Source organism: Pundamilia nyererei, unplaced genomic scaffold (genome assembly GCF_000239375.1).
Source record: "Pundamilia nyererei isolate P.nyererei 1_Seehausen unplaced genomic scaffold, PunNye1.0 scaffold00005, whole genome shotgun sequence".
NCBI classification, from domain to species: Eukaryota; Metazoa; Chordata; class Actinopteri; order Cichliformes; family Cichlidae; genus Pundamilia; species Pundamilia nyererei.
Window position 1 is genome coordinate 6,168,166 of NW_005187406.1, and position 18,645 is coordinate 6,186,810.

An 18,645-nucleotide genomic window follows, 5' to 3' on the forward strand; every position below is an offset into this window, starting at 1 on the left:
TTTAAAAAGTCGGTTTGCCCTAAGCCTTTCAAAACATTCAGTCTGATTTTAAATATTTCTTTAATAAATTTACGATCAAATGTCTATGACTGAATGACGTTTAAATGACCGACACGAGCTCTACAAGGTTCTACCAATTGCAATATAGCTTCTAATAATAGTAATAATGCTAGAAAATCATCATATACGTAAGACTTTTAATGTGGCTAACTACGCCTCTATAGTTAGTAGCACAGTTAGATGTAAATAATAATAATAATATCAATTAATTAAAAAAGAGTGAAAGACTTCTTTACATCATGAGTCTGGCTGATGTACCAGTTAGCCTAAATAGAAATGTATTCTTACTTAATTAGTATTATTACCGTCAAGGCAGGGTCAGCCTTACCTGTTTAAGGGACAGACAATTTATTTCAAGTGAGTCACAGGCACTGAGAAACAGAAGTAAGTCCAAAATTCTATTTGTAGTACAAATATGGCAAGATGATTTATATATCAAGTATTGAAATGCCTCTTACATTATGTAACAGAATGAGTCAGGAGAAGGTGAGTGGTCAGGTTAGTCAGAAGCACCCACATCCTTGTAAAAGATGCAACAAGTGGTGTGTGTTGGCTAACAATGGTTGACATCTATGTCTGACCCTCTAAATTCCATGCACAAAGCTATTATATGAGCCAGAAAAACAAGGAACAGATTATAGATTATACAAAGTTGTTAAATGAAACAGATGGGTCAAATGTCACTTTTCACTCCAATGTGCTAATACACGGGAGGTGATGTAACTACCCTTACTGTCAAAGTTTACTGCTATCACATGAAGCTCTAGGATGCCATCATGGAACATGTCATACCTGGATTGCAGCTCATATCACTTCAGTGCTACCATAGAGGTAAACTCTCAATGCCTACACAAGCAGCTGTGTGGAAACACCTGGCTGATGATTGAAATTTACTCTAAAATGTTTGTATAAGAATTCTGAATAATTATAAGAACTCCATCACCTCAACATCAACATAAATAATTTTTTAATTCAAATAATTTTCAACTAAAATTCCCAAATATTCATTAGCTGTGTTTTTTAATATGCTGCACACATGCTAATAGATTTGTATATTGCTTCTATATTATTAGTCTAATAAAATCAAAAGTCCTTAAGAATTTTATTTGATTGAACATTTTATAAACCAAAGATTTTGAGATTTCATTGAAAAAAGTCATCAGATGCACTGTAAAACTTGATATACTGTCACCTTAACCGGTGTGTAGAATGCAAAATTTAGCTAGTTAGCTATAAGCTAAACTTGCTTTTTTAATCTAGCTAATTTAAAAACGATGTAGCCAGTTGAAAATAGAGAATATATAATATAGTGAAAGCAATTACTGAAACAGTTTAAGAAAGGGTACCTTAAAGTAAAGACTGAGATATGGTTTTGTATAGAATGTGATGTCTTTGTGATTGATAGTGTTAGAAATAAGGTTTCTTTTTAACATTAGTTGCAATTGTACGCTCATAATAGAGTTGATACACTCTTCATTAGAATTATACAAGCTTTACTAATCTCAAGCTGTGAAGGGTTAACAAAGAGGCATGGAAGGAGTTGAGTGTTGAAAGTAAATTGCTTCACCTTTACACAACACAGTTTCAGATAGGACAGGCTGCTTGGCTTTGGGTGTCTGACAACAGGTGGTTCTAGTGGACAAGACATGGAGACTTTATTGTGACAGGACAAGATCCCTGAGTGGAGGACAATGACCGCTGCCATCCAGAAGGACTTCGAGAAGAACAAATCAGGGTATGTTGAGTCTAAACCGTGGCATCTCTCCATCAATAGCTAATCACAAATATTTCTTGTTTCCATGTGTCTAAGTATATACTTTGAATTAGGAATTGTGCTTCACTTCTCCGTGTGCAGACTGCCCGAATAGAGGTCCACAGCTATGCAAGCCAAATCTTTAACTGCCTGATAATAAAATACTGCAAATAGTGTCTCCTGAACTTCTCTCAATTAAAAAAAAAAACACCAACTCATTAGCCAGTCTAGCATTGCGTGCTATATAGACGCGTCTGGACAGGCACCACTCTGTATTTCTTAGGCAAATGCCATTTGAGCTGTAAATGCTAGTCTGTGAACACAGATCCCACTAAATGATCTCAGGACCTTGCCCCATACTCAATGAGTCTGATCAGAAATATGTAGACCAGACAGTGTCCAGCTCTCGCTATTTAATTTTCTGGTACATCCTCAACATTCTTCAGATTGCATTAAATGTGCCCTCCTGGAGAAACTAGATTACCTGTGCAACCAAAATAGCCTGCAAATACGGTCTTATGCTACAAGTAGTGACAAGAACACTAGCAAGAAGCAAAACAAGAGAATAATATCACAGGTTTAGTCGGCTGTACCGTTTTTTGGAGCAGCGTATATGAACTCATAGTGGAGTAGTATAATGGAGTAAGTCAACATTCTAAATAAACACAGGTAAAACTAACCACACTCCACAGACAGGCTGCACTGTCTCATGTTACACACAGTTTCATTATTTAATTCATCATCTGTCAAGTTATGGAAAATTTGCTCCCAGGACATAAATTTTATTTCATAACGCAAACAGTGAATAGCTGTAAATCAAGCTTTAAAGCTTGATTTACAACAAATCTCATGTCCTGAGATGTAAAACACTGTGTGTGTGTTGATGTTTGTATATGCAAAGGTAACAGGGAGCCAGACCAGTATTTTGTATTCAAACAAAATGTAGGGCACTAGATGAAGAAAAAGTCATAAGTCACAGTCATTGACGTTACCACCTTCTACAGGAAGTGATGACTTCCGGCTGCTGTGTGACAGTTCATCGAAACACACCAAAGCACCCAGCTTCCCTATATCGCGCACACTAGACTCAGCAGCTCACGAGGCAGGAGTCTGATGATCTTAGATTCGCATCAATATGTCAAGTCAAAGTGAGCCCACGAACAAAGGAGACAATCTACTGCAAACACCTGAACAGGTAAGGACTACAGTGCATTTCAATATGTTGGCATGATTGTAGGCTACACAATATTTATTTAAATTTGATTCTCCTTAAGTTATTAAGCACTTATGTTACACGGTGATCGGGCAACAAGCAAACTGATGATCCCTTCAAATATTTCTGCTCTGGGTTTGAAAGATTTTCCTGGTTTGGTTTTCAGTGGCTTGTTATACTAGCAAAGCTTTTTTGCATTTTAGGGTAATTCTATAAAAATTAAAAGGAAAAAAAAACATAAAATGGCAGCTACAACAGTGTTGTTGCATCCGAAGTTGAGTCACTGTCTCCAAATGGCTATTTTGAGATGCTGTGACTATGATTCATTATTATTTTAGGGGGGGAAAACATCAGATCATGAAGAATTAAACATATTTTTCACAAAAGTGTTTTGCAATCATTTACTTTTGAAAGGTTTGCTACATTGGTACATAATGAAAATGCTGTACTCGTGTGCATGTGCGTTTGTTGAGGTTGGGTACGTGTGTATCTGCATAACTATTTTCAGACTATGTTTATAACGATTCCCTTTCAAGTGAATTTCCTGGATTGTTGGTTTGCTTTTGCTTCCAAGTCAGTTTCATTATCAGTGACAGAGGAAGTCTCTTGCATAGGCAGGCCTTATCAGAAACTTTAAAGTAGCACTCGCATTTCTTCAGACCAGCATTGATGTACTTTTTGCACAGGAAGAACTTGTAGCGAAGGCTGTAGTGACTTGAGATCACATTTAAATTCCTGTTAGTTTCAGTTTGATTCAACTGAAGTAGTTGCTTTTTTTTTTCCCATCCATTTAAATGTGCAACATAAGCACCTTTCCCTTGTTTTTTCCAGGAGCATGGCTTACCAAGACTCAAACAGGTAAAAAACACAAACAATTGGCTTGGCTGTGATGAACTAAACCAGTGTGTGTTTTTGTGTGTGTTCGGGGGGGGGTAAATTTAACTAAACCAAACTAGCCAAACTGAAAGACCAGAGCCTAAAGACTCTGTATCACTGTTCTCAGCATGTTGACACTGTCATATTTATAGATAGTTAGATGTGTAATGGTTAGCAGGTTCATTGCTAATTACCACTCAAGGCTAAACAATGGAATGGATTTATATAGTTCCTTTCTAGTCTGACCACTGAAAGTGCTTAGACTACATTAAGTATACACTGCAACTACACAATTTACCTTTCTGTTATACATGATCACCATTTTTAGAAGTCATGTGATGCAAGATCTATTGATCAGTAAAAAGAACAATAACTTGTTGAGTTACTATTGAGATGTCTCTCTCGCTTTCTCGAAGCTTAGCTGCTGCTTTTGTTCCAAGAGGAAAAATAATCCCATCGCAAGTCATTATGCTACTTTATATATAGTCATTATTTTACTAGTGGAGATTTCATCCTCTTGTGACAAAAACTGTTGTACTAAATTTTAAGTTAATCCCTCCGATAGCGGTCAAGAAATTTTATTGCAGATCAGCTTGGTTGCACTGGCTGAGAAAAAGTCAGATATCCCCCCCAGAATCATTACGATAAATCCTTTAAGAATAGCCATCCAGCCATTTCGTTCTGCTTATCCAATGCGGGAAGGGTTGGAGCATATCCCAAATCCAAGAAGGAAAAGTCAAGGAACACATGGGACAGGTTGCCAGTTTATTGCAAACTTACAAACCAGAATTGCCAAAGAGAAATTAACCCACATATGTCTGGACTGGTGGAGGAAGCTCGAGTAGAGGCAACGTGAAGAATATGCACTTTTCACTTAACATCTGCAGACCTTGTGCAAGTCTGTCCCGTAGATATTGGGAGAAATTGCTAAATTACGTTATGGTGATACTAGAGAATAAATCTGTAAAATTCATCTTTTGAGGACCATGAACATCTGTGCACAATTTAATTTCAATCCTTCCAGTCTTTGTCAGGACAGCACCTTCAAAAGTCCTCAAAGTCATTAGCAAATGTCTTCTGTGGACAATGTCAAAATGTACAATATCTCAGGAATTTTTATAGGGAATTTGCTCAAAGACCTGCCAATGTGACAAGTAGATATTGGACTATTTTACTGAATATGTTAAAGCCAGGAGGTCTCGTTATTAGAAGACTTTGAATATGTGGACAATCCTTCCCATAGTCATTGTACTGGCTTTGGTACAGGAAAGTCCCCTCATGAACAGGGGAACAGTTACTAGGACATATCCTCTTCGAACAATGAATGTCACAACATGGACAATCTTGTATAAGTCTGTGAATAGATGTTGGATTATTTTACTAAATAGGTTAATGCTTTGACATTGCACACAAGGAATGTCTGTATAAAATTTAATCTAAATATTTCCAACAGTTGTCGAGAACTGTGTTTCAGAATTCAACCTGGAGGTATTGCTAAAGAAAAAATCAAGTTTCAGACAAACCAGAACACGTCCTATAAGAAAAGTGAATGTCAAAATATGCAGAATCTTTGTGGTAATTAGTTATGTAGATACAAATGTATCTATATAGGATACTAAGAACTAAGGTATCTATCTACATGAGGCTAAAAAATAAAAATTTGGAAGCTCTGATATGTTGATTCTAAAGTAATATAGAGTAAGTTGCATCATATGAGGATAATGAATGGATTTTATATGTGTGCATAATTTCATGTCAAGACCTTCAAGTTGAATCTATATTTTTCACTGTACAGAAATGATGACATTTTAGAACGTAGATATGATACCTTCACAAATTTGAAACTCACTGTGATCCATTGTAGTCACATATCACTGATATAGTTTTAAAATGTTCCTTTCATGTCTGCTTTTTGACGTTTTCTGTGTTTCCCTTTCCAGTTTTCACCCGTGCATACACGTAAACTGGGGTTGACAAGGAAACTGAGAGGGAGGGTAAGTCACCCTGCATGTGTTTTAAATGCTTAAATTTCAGGTTAAAATTATGCATGATTTCCATATTTATCAAACAGAATCATGGAAACATAGTTTTCCCGTGTCTCCTTTAGGATTTTAAAGAAGATGAAAATCCAGAAGAGAAAGCAAGGAGACACAAGGAGATGGAGGTATAATCACTTCCAGTGTATGACTATGTTCAGCACATAAAATGGCATTTTCAAACAACGTTCTCAATGTGATTATGTCTGTTAAAAGCTCAAGCCTCTGTATAAGGAGCTACTGTACACCATCGCACACAAAATGGGGAAACCTTCTTCAAATGAGATTTTCACAGATGACCAGCTTCGACGGTACATCCGAGAGGTAAAAACGTACACGCGTGTATAACGGCACTCATAACTTTCCAACTGCGTTGGTGTGCAACTAGATGATTGTTCAATCCATCCTATCTACCAGGCTTTCACTATGACAGAATCAGAGCACGACAGTCTGCTGGAGAAAGTACAGAGCACAGAGGTGAGAAAAGGAAGTCTGCATACTTGTTCCAATAAATGCGATGCTGAAGACCACCAACATCTATTAATAGTAGTCATAAGAATTCTATTTTCCACTGTCTTTACTGTGGCAGAAATGATGTCATCAGTATGTTTAATGCTGCAAACAATATTACATTAAACAGTTAATGCTGTTTAATGTTGTTTTATTATCTAACCCTCTTACCCATCCAGCCCCCAGTATATTGTCTGATGGCCACTGTCAAGGAAGCCAAGGGAATTCTGGGAAAAGACATCAGTGGTGAGTTCTTGCCTTTCCCGTACAGAGAGGGGGTTATCACTTTTCAGTGATTGAGACTCCTTTTAATGTGTTTCTTTTTTAGCCAGAGATTCTATATCGATGTTGATTTCAGCTAGGCTAGACTTGACCAGACTGCACATCATCTTACTATTTTTTGTTTGGGGTTTTTCTTTCTTTCTTTTCTTTCTTTCTTTTTTTTAAACAAAGAAATAGAAAATATACTATGAAAGTTATTAATCAATCAAATTTACTGTGTGTGATCACCTAAAAAATCAAACACAGAAAGTGCCTAAAAAACACGATCATATACATTTAATGCAAAAGCAGACATAGCTTCCAAATGGTAATGGATGGATTGACATTAAAAAGTGCAACTTTGGGTATTTCAGATTTTCCCTTTTGAGCTGGAATTTTTTAGAAAAGCTAAACATTGTGCCTCTTTGCTGCCATCTTTCCAGTACTGTGGATTATAACTAAAAGCCCCAAAACTCATGATATAAAATGATGATTGATGTCTAAAAATGTGATTAAATACTAGCAACTTAATGCTGAAGAATTGTCGTGTTTCCATTGTCATTGTTACCTTTTTAGCATGTTAAATTAGCATTTAGCTTGTAAGCTACAATTGAAGTTTCTTACATGATGGTGGGGGGGATTGTTGTGTGCCATGTTCTTGATACAACCATGCTAGAGAAAAATGTGTATGACCTGATTGGTTAGCGGTAGTTCCTGGAGAATTCTGGTTAATTTCATAAATAGACTGCTATTTATATAGTATCTTTTTCCTCAGTTAAGTCTCATCCAATGGAGTTCTGCATCTTACCCAAGGAAAACTTTGGGATGTGGACTGGAAGAATCAGGGATCAATTTGATTTGATCTATTTTGTAGACAACCCTAAACTGCCAGATGGTTATGCAGCAGTCTCCAGCCCTGTGTGACTGGGGTCTGATTCATTGTCGCCATGATTGTCACATATCCAAAATGCCAGACTAGTTAATGTCGTATGGTTAGTGTTCCTCTGTTTGCAAATCCTGAATAGGTTAATAGTCTATAGTTTATAATGTGCATATTTTCTCAAAACGATTATCCTCAGAAAAAAAGAAGTGAAGATCTTGTGCCTTCCTTCTAAGAATCTTTAGTCATTCTCCTCTACCAAACGTGATTCATATTTGCATTTACTGAGTTTACATTTTTATGATTGGTTAATCTCTTTTTGGAGGTGACTTGAGTTAATCAAAAACTGTTTGTTTTGAACAGGTTTCAGTGATCCATACTGTTTGCTCACTATAATGGAGGATGAGGAGGAGAGTCGGACTCGCCAGTCCAGAGCCAAACCCCTTAAATCTGTCGTAAAGGATGCAGTATCACATGATAAAATCTACCAAACAGACATTAAAAAGCAAACTCTTAACCCCATCTGGAACCAAACGTTCATACTGTGAGTCACAATTCTTGATCATTTCTGCTGAAGTAGATTGAAACGCCCACATTACCTTCTACTGTTTCTCTTCCTTTCAGAGAATTTGGACATTTTGCTGGTGCCAGCTTCCACCTTGAGATGTGGTGAGAAAAACAGAAACCTTCACGTTGTTTGTTTTAAAGTTAATTAATTATGCTTTTCCTTATCTTCTGTCAAATATATGGAGTTACAATAATTAAATTAAATGTGGTCAAAGTCTCAAATGATGGGTGAACAAGAGATTGTGCTACAAGTGAGCCCAAAGCTCGGGCTTGAGACTACTGTCCTCTTATGCATACAGAGCTCTAGCTGTGAGAACAGATGCCCCACCCACCTGCTGTTCCTAACATTTGTTTGTGAGAGGCAGCCAATCAGAACAAAGTGTGCTTGAAGGGGGCAAGAATGAGCTAAAACAGTTTATTTCACAAAGACGGCTAGCTGAAAGGATTAATAAGGATTAGCTTGAACTGCTCATCATGCAAAGCTGCTCTAGTAGGGTGCAAAAACAATAATATGGCATTTGAGATGAGCATATTAGATTCCCTATAAAATGGTCTTTTCACTGCATTCCTTTGTGCTGTGCCTTTTCTGCTACAGGGACAAAGATGAAGAGGTGTCACTCACACAGAAACTAGAGGAGTTCACAACCAACCTAAATAATTTAAGAAGGTATTCTACTTTCTCTGTGACTCACACATAAAAAGTTGATTATGCAAAACAGCTAAGTGTTTCTAATCGTACCTGTTTAGGATGATCAAGGAGGCCAAAAAAGAAAAAGGAACAGACGACTTTTTGGGAAAAGTCGTTATAAAACTGAAGGTATTAAATGATCTTATTTTTGTATCGTCTGTTTTTGCCCAGCGCTCTCTTTCCAGTCTAGTAACCATTTTCTATCCTCACACTACAGGAGCTCCACTGTACTGAAGACAACTGGTACACTCTGGAGCCCAGAACAGAGACTTACCCTAATCGTGGCCAGTGCCACCTTAACCTCAAGTTCATCCACAAAGGGGTAAAAAGATGCCCTCTTTGCAGTGTCCGTGTAGTTTTACAGAGCGTAGTTTTACAGAGCGTAGTTTTACAGAGCGTCTCTGTTAGAATAAATGAAGAAATGTGCACTCATGAAACCTCTTTGATGTCTAAACTTACTCAAGAAAGAGGAAGTGGACTCAATAACAGTGAAGTTAATGACACAATACTCTAATAGGAGAGACTTGCGCTTCTTGCACAACAGAGAACATAGCATTTATATGTCTAACAGAAAATACTTTCTATGTGTTGTGTGACTGACAGAGAGATGGGACCCTGAGCGCCGGCCGAAGCGCTTACGTCAACTACTGTGGCATTCTGCAGCAGTTTGTCCAGGCTTACATCTCAAAGCAACAGGTTAGGCAAACATCCTCTCAGCTCTTCTCAAAATCCTTCATCAGTCTCTCATTTCTCTCTCTTCGTGCTGTCTTTTTCTTCTTTAAAGGGACAGTTCACCAGAAAATAAACGTAAAGATGTGTACTTTTGCTTAATTACGTAGTTAACCCTAACCACTTCCCCTCTAATGCTCAAAGCACGAAAAGTTAATTTGAAAAACTCAATAAGTGTCTTTTTCTGTCCATGAAGCATAATAGATAATAGAAACAAAGTTCACTCGAAAAGTTCACAAACCTTCTTATGACCGTTTCATGTAGGAACTTTTTCCTTTACACCCAACTGCATCGAGTGTGGAGCTAGCTAACATTACCCATCAGCCAAGGGGGGCACCATCAGTGCTCGCATCTTGTCACAAGAGCAAGCCTCAAATTCTTTTGTAAAGTATTACGGTTGGTGGTTGTTGGGAAGAAAATAGTGCTTGCATGAAACTTCTCACTATTTGTTTCTGGATTTCTGGAAAAACAGTGATGGTGACCTTTTTATTTATTTTGTTTTATTGGATTGGATTTAGCCATTCTGTTCAGAAGAAGACAACTAATTTTACAGCTGGGATCTCCAAAAGTCGGCAACTCACAACAAAGAATATTTAGAGGAATAAAGCTTACTGTAGTACCGGAAATGTCTGTCTGTCTGTCTGCAAACTACACATTCAAGAGTTGCTCAACCAAACTTGGCACCCTTCATCTAAGTCCACTTAGAGATATCAGATATGTTGATGCCATCATGATGTTATTATCCTTTCTGATGATGTCAATGAGCCTTTATCCACCAGCAACACCTTATAAAAGCGTTTTATCATTTTAAGAACATGACAAAAACGTCTGATTTACATCTGAAAAAAGCTGAATTACACACGTCATATCATGATGCTATCCCATTACTCGGAAACCACTTATCAGCAGGCTAAAATGACCTGTTTTGAGTATTTATGCACCTATCACGCCTTAATAAAAGTGTCATATTATTTTAATTTGACAGGATCTCATTTATATCTACAAAAGTTGAATTATGCAGAATATGTCAGGATGCCATCACATTGCCTTTACAACCACCTTTTTAGCCCTTATGCACCTGCAACACCTTATAAAAGAATCATGACATTCATCTTTATATTTAAACAATTGCATGGACAAGTGAAACAATACTGCAGCACAGGCCTGTAGTAGTACTAAAAAATGTCTGGATTTGATTTTAGGGTGAACTCTCCCTTTAACCTTCTGATCTTGTTTTGTGTCTCTCAGAGTTCTGCCCCGTGGAAAGGGGAGTTGTGCGGCGAGGCCCAGACTCTGCTCGAACTGTACGCTACGCAGAACGACCTCTCACCTTTTCTTCAGGACCTGGCGTAAGCACCATATTTAACATGTTGTAAATTTCATATGAGAAGAAGATAAAACAAGCCCTGCGTTAGCTGAAAGGAATCATAAACTCTAGATCTATCGATCTATTGCTATATTTTTATCATTTATCAGCTTCCAGTGATATTGCATCAGAGGTATGATGAACATATTGTAAGTCAGTGTGATCCAAGTCAAAGAATCCCCACAAAATGTAACAGAAACCTAATTACATTCGTCATTTTGGGATTTTACCAACACACATCAGTTAAAGACAAAATTAGAAGACTGTGTGTCAAAAACACATTCACTTTAAAAATGGTCTTTCGAATACATTAGTGCGGCTGTTAACCTTAGTTACTGTTACTGCTGTGCCAGCTTTCAGTTGTGCTTCTGAATAAATGTGGATGTGTGTGCCCCTGACAGGAAATGGGTGGCGTACAGTAAGTTGTACCAGAGCTTAGAAGTGGACTCGTCTGTGCTGTTACAGCAGCTCACGAGTATAGAATACCACTGGCACCAGCAGGAGCTGCCCTACCAACAGGTATAAGTGCTCAACTCACTGTCACACAGCTGCATAATTCAGAAGCAAATGTGCTTTACTGTGAGAATTTCTGAAAAGAGGTGAAGAGCTTTAACAGCACAGGGACCTGCATACTTTCACTGCTAATGCAACCTAACTATGTCACCTACTTTTACTCGTCATCTTTCTTTAATGATGATTTTTCTGTCCTGTGATAGTCATTAATAAAAAAGTTAAAAGAAGCCAGGAGCTGACTTTCAATGCCAGAAGTGTTGAGGAAGGTGTTGCACTCTGTTATCAGAAACAGGAACTTGGGGACTCTCTTCACGGCTTCCTACAGTACGGCCTGTGTCTGGTGGCCAAATACAGAGACATCTTCCCTCCAACACCCAGCGCTACTCCGAAACTACACAGACTGCTCAGGTACACGTGGTTATAAGTGTTTACAGACTCGGCGGCAGAGCTGTTGTAGCTGAGGACTTTGATTATGAAGTACTTGTGCTTTTTTTAGGATATTAGTCCAGATCTGTAAGACACAGGCTTTTCAGAAATTAAATCCAGCTCAGTTTGACCTGCATGATGAGGTCACCGATGCTATGCAGGTCAGTCATCATACTTGGGAGATTATTGCCATCTTAATGTTTAGTACATCATATAACTGTAAGTACTCATCACATTACTTTTATATCAGAAAGGTACAGAGGACTGGTTCGTGATCAAAAAGGGTTTGCATCAGCCGATGACTAAGGTAAAGTCAAGCACATCATGAAAATCTTACCTGGCATCTCCATTTTATTGCACTACACTTACTATTTTTGCACTATGCTGTCACACAGGACCTCTCAGAGATTGGGAGCGCCCTCTCTAGGTTGATTGGGGAGGTGCAGGAAGACATAAAACACAACAAAGACGTTTGGAACAGAGTATTTGTGAGGTAAGAAGGCAATTAAATGTTATTTTTTACTTGGCTTACAGTAGCTTGAAATGAATGAAAACCTTCCCTGTTCTCATGATGTTTTTATCACAACAGTGCTGTGCAAGTTGATGTGTTCACTGTCACCTATAAGAGGTTTGACTCCCTGGTAAGTAGAAATGGAACAGTCCCTTCAAGCCCCGTCAACCTTCTTCTTAATGAATCTGGTCATTTCTCACCACATTGTTCTCTCCTTTCCTCCACAGATTGCAAAAGAAATGAGGGAAACCTTGTCGTTAATGGAGGATCAGATGGAGCAGAAACTAGCCAACAGCCTGTTCCCAGTTTATCTGAGCTTGCAGGCCATCTACAAAGACAAAGCTTTCTTACAGAAAAGGTCAGAAATCATCACACTCAGTGATCTATCTTATATGGCAGCCCTTCACTTGTCCCATCGCTCCAAATGTACCACCATGTTTCTAAAACAGCTGCTGGAAAACCTCACAATTAGTCATATAAACTGTTTCCTTATCAAAAACCATAAAGATTTTGTCAATTACATTGTGTTGGATACAAATTATTCCAATCACTGCCTTTTAATTGCATTAACATTACACATGTGGGCCCAAATTTGCACAGAAACCGGGTTGTATTCATGTTTTTTAAAGTGGTGCTGACACTTCAGTTAAGCGTTCGATCCATTTTTTTATCTATTTATTTTTTGTTTGTTCAGCTGAAGTTTAAATTCCTACTGTCAGTACTTTGGAGTTTAATGCAAGTAATGTAATAGGAGCTCAAGAGCTTGTTTGCCTTTTCAGGGGAGTGCTAGAGCTGTCAAACTTTCATGAGGGTTTCCGAGAGGCTCTGCCTTACTGGCTGAACCAGGCATTCAGCACCACTCAGGACAGGGTGGAGAGGGCTGTCCAGGTGGACCAGGTAAATGACAGAAGACTCTTATTGTAATGTAAATTTCTTCCACAAAGAAAAATGTCAATATATATTTTTAAACCCTTTCTTCTTCTCAGCTCCAACCACTGCAAACTGGTGTTGTACCAATAAAACACAGCTCCTCAGCAGTGGACCTGGTGGCGTGCATCCAGCCCATCTGCCAGCTGTGGGAACAGCTGTCCTGGCCTGACCCCGAGGAGGCTTTCATGCTCATGGTCAAAATCACCGAGGTGCATATATCAGATTATAAACTGGTTACATTACGTGATTGTTGGAAAGATTGTTGGTTGTATACCCCGGCTTTCTGTGTGTTTTCAGGATGTTTGTAAGATTGTGGTGAACTATTGTAAAATCCTAAAGGAGAGAGTCAGGGTGCTGTCTAAGAACTCTGACCACGGCTCTGCTATTAACATGGTAAGAAGAAGAAAACAACAAAAATAATCTATAGGAACAAATTAATGCTACAACCAGATTGTCCTCCTCCTCTCTGTGCAGTTGTGCGTGGTTGTGAATGACCTGGAGCACTTGCGGACTGTGTTGACCCGACTTCCCACGCAGCTGAACTGGGCAGGGCTTCGAGACAGGACTCACGATGTGATAGGAGAAAGCCAGTTCAAAAACACGCTGCCCTCACAGCTCCAGCAGGCCCAGAGCATCTTGGGCCGAGAGATCCGATCAGCTTTAGACACTCTTGGGAAGAAGGTATCGAAGACTAGAATGGAAAACTGGACAGTTTTTTAAAAAACGCTATATTTCACACATTTAAAATGAAATATCTCTTCAGTTAAACACAGACATTGAAACACACGTCAGAAACATGTCGACCAGACGGAGGATTCCTTCCAAATCCACAGAGGATGTGAGTCATGCCTGCTCTCTTCCAGTCTTTTGTCCAGTTTTCTCACCTCATCCCCAGTTGGTCACAGCAGACAGCTGCTCCTCCTCTGCCTAAGGTTTCTTCCTGTTAAAAGGGAGTTTTTCCTTCCCACAGTCACCAAGTGCTTGCTGATAGTGGGTCTGATTGTTTGGCTTTTCTCTTTAACTAACAACATAAATCACCTTGAGGGGACTGAATTGAATCAAGTCTATGTGAACTGAATTTCTGTGTTTGCCTAACATTTAGCCTCTTTTCTGTTCTTAGGCTGCAGCCCCTCTTATGCGCTACATAGAGCAGGAGCTGCAGTACATGAATGAAAACTTAGTTCAAGAGAACTTCAACAGGTACTGAGCCTAACGTCTGATAGCTCTGCTTGTGTTGTGTAATTTCCAGTAGTTTGTTTTCAGTGTCTCAAGAAAGTTTTCTAAAGAGTGTCAACTTATTTTATCTTCTATATCCAGTCTCCTGACTCCTCTGTGGAATAACTCAGTGAAAATCATCCACCAGGTGGCTAATCAGCATCAACTGCAAGAGGGGCTAATGGTGTTCTCCCAGAGGTTGCTATATACACTGCAGGTTGGTCCACAGCCACAGAAAACTGTCTGGCTGTCTTGTTATTTCTTTAAGCAATCTTCAGGAAAAGTTCTCCAATCTTCTTAAAGGACATTCCAAGCTCCTCTGTGAATGTTGGCTCCGTTCTTCTGTGATGTTGAGACTGTTATATCTCTCATGACCTCCTCTGTATATACTGATGAGAATTTATACCAAAAATATCGAATATCGATCCATCACTCAATAAGGCCTGTTGTCACTGATTTTCAGGAAGGTTCTTATGTAGTTTGGCATACCTTAGCATTTTTTCCTACCTTGAATATGGCATCTTAACAGCTACCCTTCCACTAAGAACATTTCTCATGAGGTTTTGGTGACGTGTATATTAACCAAGGCCTTCTAAAATGATCTCTCAGCTCCTGTAAGATCTTTGCCCGATTTTGTCCTCTTTCTTAAGGACGTGGCTTTGAGTACTGTTCATCTGCTATTCTTTATCATCCTTTTTGACTTAAATGGGGACCACTATTTACCAAATGAACATCATGTTGTTTCAGTTAGACTTTAAATTAGTAATTGAAACTCATCAGTAAGGTTACTGCAGTGTACCCAGGTTACAGATCAATGAAGCAGACGAGCTGTGACTGCTGGTCATTAGAACGACCATTTTGAGCGGACGTCATCAAAATAAAAAAAAAACGTAAAAAGCGTAATAATTTATTTTTGCATTTCTTGAAAATGTCAGTGCCTTGAGCAGTGCTTCCACGCGGAGGGAAACGGACTTCCTCTGAATAAACTTCACTCTGATGAGTACAAGGTGAGTCTCTGCAGAAGAAGAAACTATTCATTTCACCGAAGAGTGTAAAACGATTTGACTTTATTATTTCACTCTTGTGTCTGTCGAGGCCCTCAAAAGCCACCTCACTCACCACTCCCTGAATAGCCAGCAGCTTGTGGAAAAGTACCTTGAAGGGAAAGTGTTTGAGCAGGTGAGTTTTGCAATAAACACTTATCACACAAATTTCTTTTGCAGCTCTTTTAGACTGTCACTGTCTCTGCTGATTTACAGAAAGCATACAGTGGGGAGAAATACGGCGCTGTCACCCTCCTAGCATCCTACAGAACATCAGACCAAAGACTCAGAATTGAAGTGCTGAATGCAGTCAACCTCCTACCAATGGATTCTAATGGTGAGAACAGTTACAAACACATCCTGTTGATACAAACAGGCGCTCTAGATCCATGATAAGTATACAGTGACCTGTGCATTGATGGCAGGTCTCAGTGATCCATTCGTGCATCTGTGTCTGGAGCCTTACCACATCTTTCCCGAGGTAGAACCTCGCTGCACTCAGATCAAAAACTGCGATCTCAATCCCCTTTTTGACGAGGCATTTGAATTGTAAGTAGTTCACTCTCATACGTGAGCCTGTGCGGCTGTCTTCTTTCTACGTGTTTCATCTCATGTATCTGCCTCCCCTCCTCTGTCGTAGTCTGGTTTCACTGGAACAGTGTCAGGCCCACAGCGCTTGCCTGGTGATCACAGTCCTGGACCACGACACCTTGAGGTCAGACGACTTTGAAGGCGAGGCCTTTCTGTCCCTCAGATCAATACCGGGAGTCGCTGAAGAATCCAAAGGAGATGAACTCAGCTTACAGCCAAATAACGTTCCTGCTCAAATCCCCCTGCCTCTGATGCATCCTAAGCCTAACAGTACGTCAGTATGTTAAACTTACATCACAACAACAGATGCCTCAAGGCGCTTCATATTGTAAGCACTTGCCTATGCCAGAAGGTTTGGCATAGGCAGTCTCAAAAGCATGAACATGCCGTAGAACAGCCGTCCCAGCCTTTTTTGCACCACAGACCGACCTTTAAGGTGTTGCAGATAAATACAACAAAATAAAACCAGTACTGGTACCAAAAAAAGATTTGTTTCCTAACACATGAGAAAAGACCAAGGGAAACCTAACAATAAAAACGATTTAAAAATAACGCTAAAAACCGATTAAAAACCCTGAAAACCGTAAATTTGACACTCGGTACCAAACAACTCACGGACCTGGGCACCGCTGCCATAGAAGGTCTTTAACCTATCAGCAGGGACAGTATCTGCTCCTTCATGGAAGGAGGAACAGGATGAGCACTGCCAGAGCTACAAAATGATCTCCAGCAGGCCACTGGTGTGAATGTTGATGACAAACAGACTTATTGAGGTTGGCATGAAGTCACCACTGGCTTTTCATAGATGAGAGCAGGTTGACCCTGAGCACATGTGACGTCCGGAGATGTCGTGGAGAATGTCTAACATTGTTAAAGGTGACCAGTTTGGTGGTGAGTCAGTGATGGTTTGGGAAGGCATACCCGTGGGTAGATACATAGACAAAGCAACAGCAACCCGCCTGCCATTAGGTATCAGGATGAAATCCTTGGCTCCATTGTTGACCCTACGCTGGTGCAGTAGGTCCTACGTTCCTCTTTGTGCACGGCTTCACAAGATAAGAGCATGCAGGCAGTTCCTCAAGGATGATGAAATTAATTGCACTGATTGGCCCGCACACTTGCCTGATCTAAGTCCAACACAGCACCCCTGGGACGTTATGCCGCCAGGTTGCGCCTCAAACTGTCGAGGAGCTCATTGATGCTCTGGTCCAGATCTGGGAGGAGATACCTCAGGACACCATCTGTCAGCTCATTAGGAGCATGCCCTAACTTCCGAGTATCATTTTAACTTGCTGCAATGAAATTTATACTAGCCTGCTATATCACTGTTTCACTTTGAAATCAGCCCTCTCTAGGTTTATAAGTTTCATTTCAATCTCACAATGTGGCATCCCTTTCCTCCCTAAACCATATCACTATAGACATCACCATCACTTTTTTTCCATTGAGATCTGATGTGTTTTTAAAGTGTTCCTTAAATTGTAAATCATCAGTGGCACTCAAGCCTAACCCATGTTTGTGTGCATTTCTGTAGACAACAACATCCTGCGGTTACTGGAGTCAAGGAAAGGAGACCGGGAGGCGCAGGCTTTTGCAAAGAAGCGAAGACAGAGAGAGAAACAGTCACAGGAGGCCATTCAGTCATAATGAACACACAGAAACAAGCTGTTCCTCCAAAAATATACAATTTGTTTTAATGATCTGTACCAAAAACAATGAAAAAAATCCACTCAGAAGGAAACACTGGTGTTGCATGAGTTGTGTGTGGACCTTATGCTGAGCATGAGTTTACTGAAGACCATCACAGTGATCATGAACACTTTGAGCCTCACACAGCTTTACATACCTGTATGCTTCCTGATGCTTTGTCTAATCAGTGCAAGAGATAAGTATGACATCACTTAACTATGTGTGTGTGTGTGTGTGTATGCATGTGTGTGTATATATATTATATTATATAAGACTACATTTGACGCTGAAATGTCAAAGATTACTACAAATGCTAAAATATTGGCAGATAAACCTGTTGCGCGTTGATTTAAACACAGCAATGGGGCCGGTTTTAATAAAAATACTTATGTCTGAGTTAACATGAAAAAGTAAAAATTAAAAATATGTCTTTTCAAAGAGTACACAAGTTGACTATGTTTGCCTCGATTGTGTTAACATGCTTATTCTTCCAGTTTATGTAGAAGAATATTAGACCTGAGTGCTTTAAACAGAGGCCATCTGTTGTAAATTCAAACAAATATTCCTACTATTGTTTTTATATTTCTGTTAACAATGACCAGCAAATAATTTTAGCTAAAGACTGGGAGAAAAAAAATGCAGTAAAATCTATAAATGTGATATCAGTAGACTGGGATATCCTCTTTTTGACTGTAACAATATAGACTCATTGCTAGATGAAACTAACCATGCCCTTTAAGTGTTTTCATTCAGACCTCCTGATTTTTGTTAGGATGGCTCAAAAATAT

The 18,645-nt window shown here is 39.2% G+C and overlaps 1 protein-coding gene across 1 annotated transcript; it reads left to right on the plus strand.

Annotated features, from left to right (window-relative positions):
- The first annotated feature begins 1,755 nt into the window (after nucleotides 1-1,755).
- Nucleotides 1,756-17,844, plus strand: unc13d (unc-13 homolog D (C. elegans)). The gene is made up of 35 exons (XM_005721885.2): nucleotides 1,756-1,795; nucleotides 2,818-3,008; nucleotides 3,858-3,884; nucleotides 5,843-5,896; nucleotides 6,010-6,066; nucleotides 6,155-6,262; nucleotides 6,356-6,415; nucleotides 6,628-6,694; nucleotides 7,953-8,133; nucleotides 8,214-8,258; nucleotides 8,752-8,823; nucleotides 8,904-8,973; nucleotides 9,062-9,166; nucleotides 9,448-9,540; nucleotides 10,822-10,922; nucleotides 11,341-11,458; nucleotides 11,739-11,860; nucleotides 11,949-12,039; nucleotides 12,129-12,185; nucleotides 12,274-12,371; nucleotides 12,468-12,519; nucleotides 12,617-12,747; nucleotides 13,169-13,286; nucleotides 13,376-13,528; nucleotides 13,617-13,712; nucleotides 13,794-14,000; nucleotides 14,083-14,157; nucleotides 14,440-14,519; nucleotides 14,637-14,751; nucleotides 15,470-15,541; nucleotides 15,630-15,713; nucleotides 15,794-15,914; nucleotides 16,003-16,126; nucleotides 16,218-16,438; nucleotides 17,703-17,844. Exons 2-35 carry the CDS (start codon nucleotides 2,949-2,951, stop codon nucleotides 17,813-17,815), a joined length of 3,348 nt encoding a protein of 1,115 aa, XP_005721942.1. The 5' UTR covers nucleotides 1,756-1,795; nucleotides 2,818-2,948; the 3' UTR covers nucleotides 17,816-17,844.
- The last annotated feature ends 801 nt before the right edge of the window (nucleotides 17,845-18,645 follow it).

What these genes read in the sequence shown, in the direction of transcription:
- unc13d (XM_005721885.2), top strand. Translation starts at nt 2,949, where the DNA reads ATGTCAAGTCAAAGTGAGCCCACGAACAAAGGAGACAATCTACTGCAA. An exon ending in GGAGACACAAGGAGATGGAG is followed by an intron (nt 6,067 to 6,154) that starts GTATAATCACTT and finishes GTCTGTTAAAAG; the next exon opens with CTCAAGCCTCTGTATAAGGA. An exon ending in TGGAACCAAACGTTCATACT is followed by an intron (nt 8,134 to 8,213) that starts GTGAGTCACAAT and finishes TCTTCCTTTCAG; the next exon opens with AGAATTTGGACATTTTGCTG.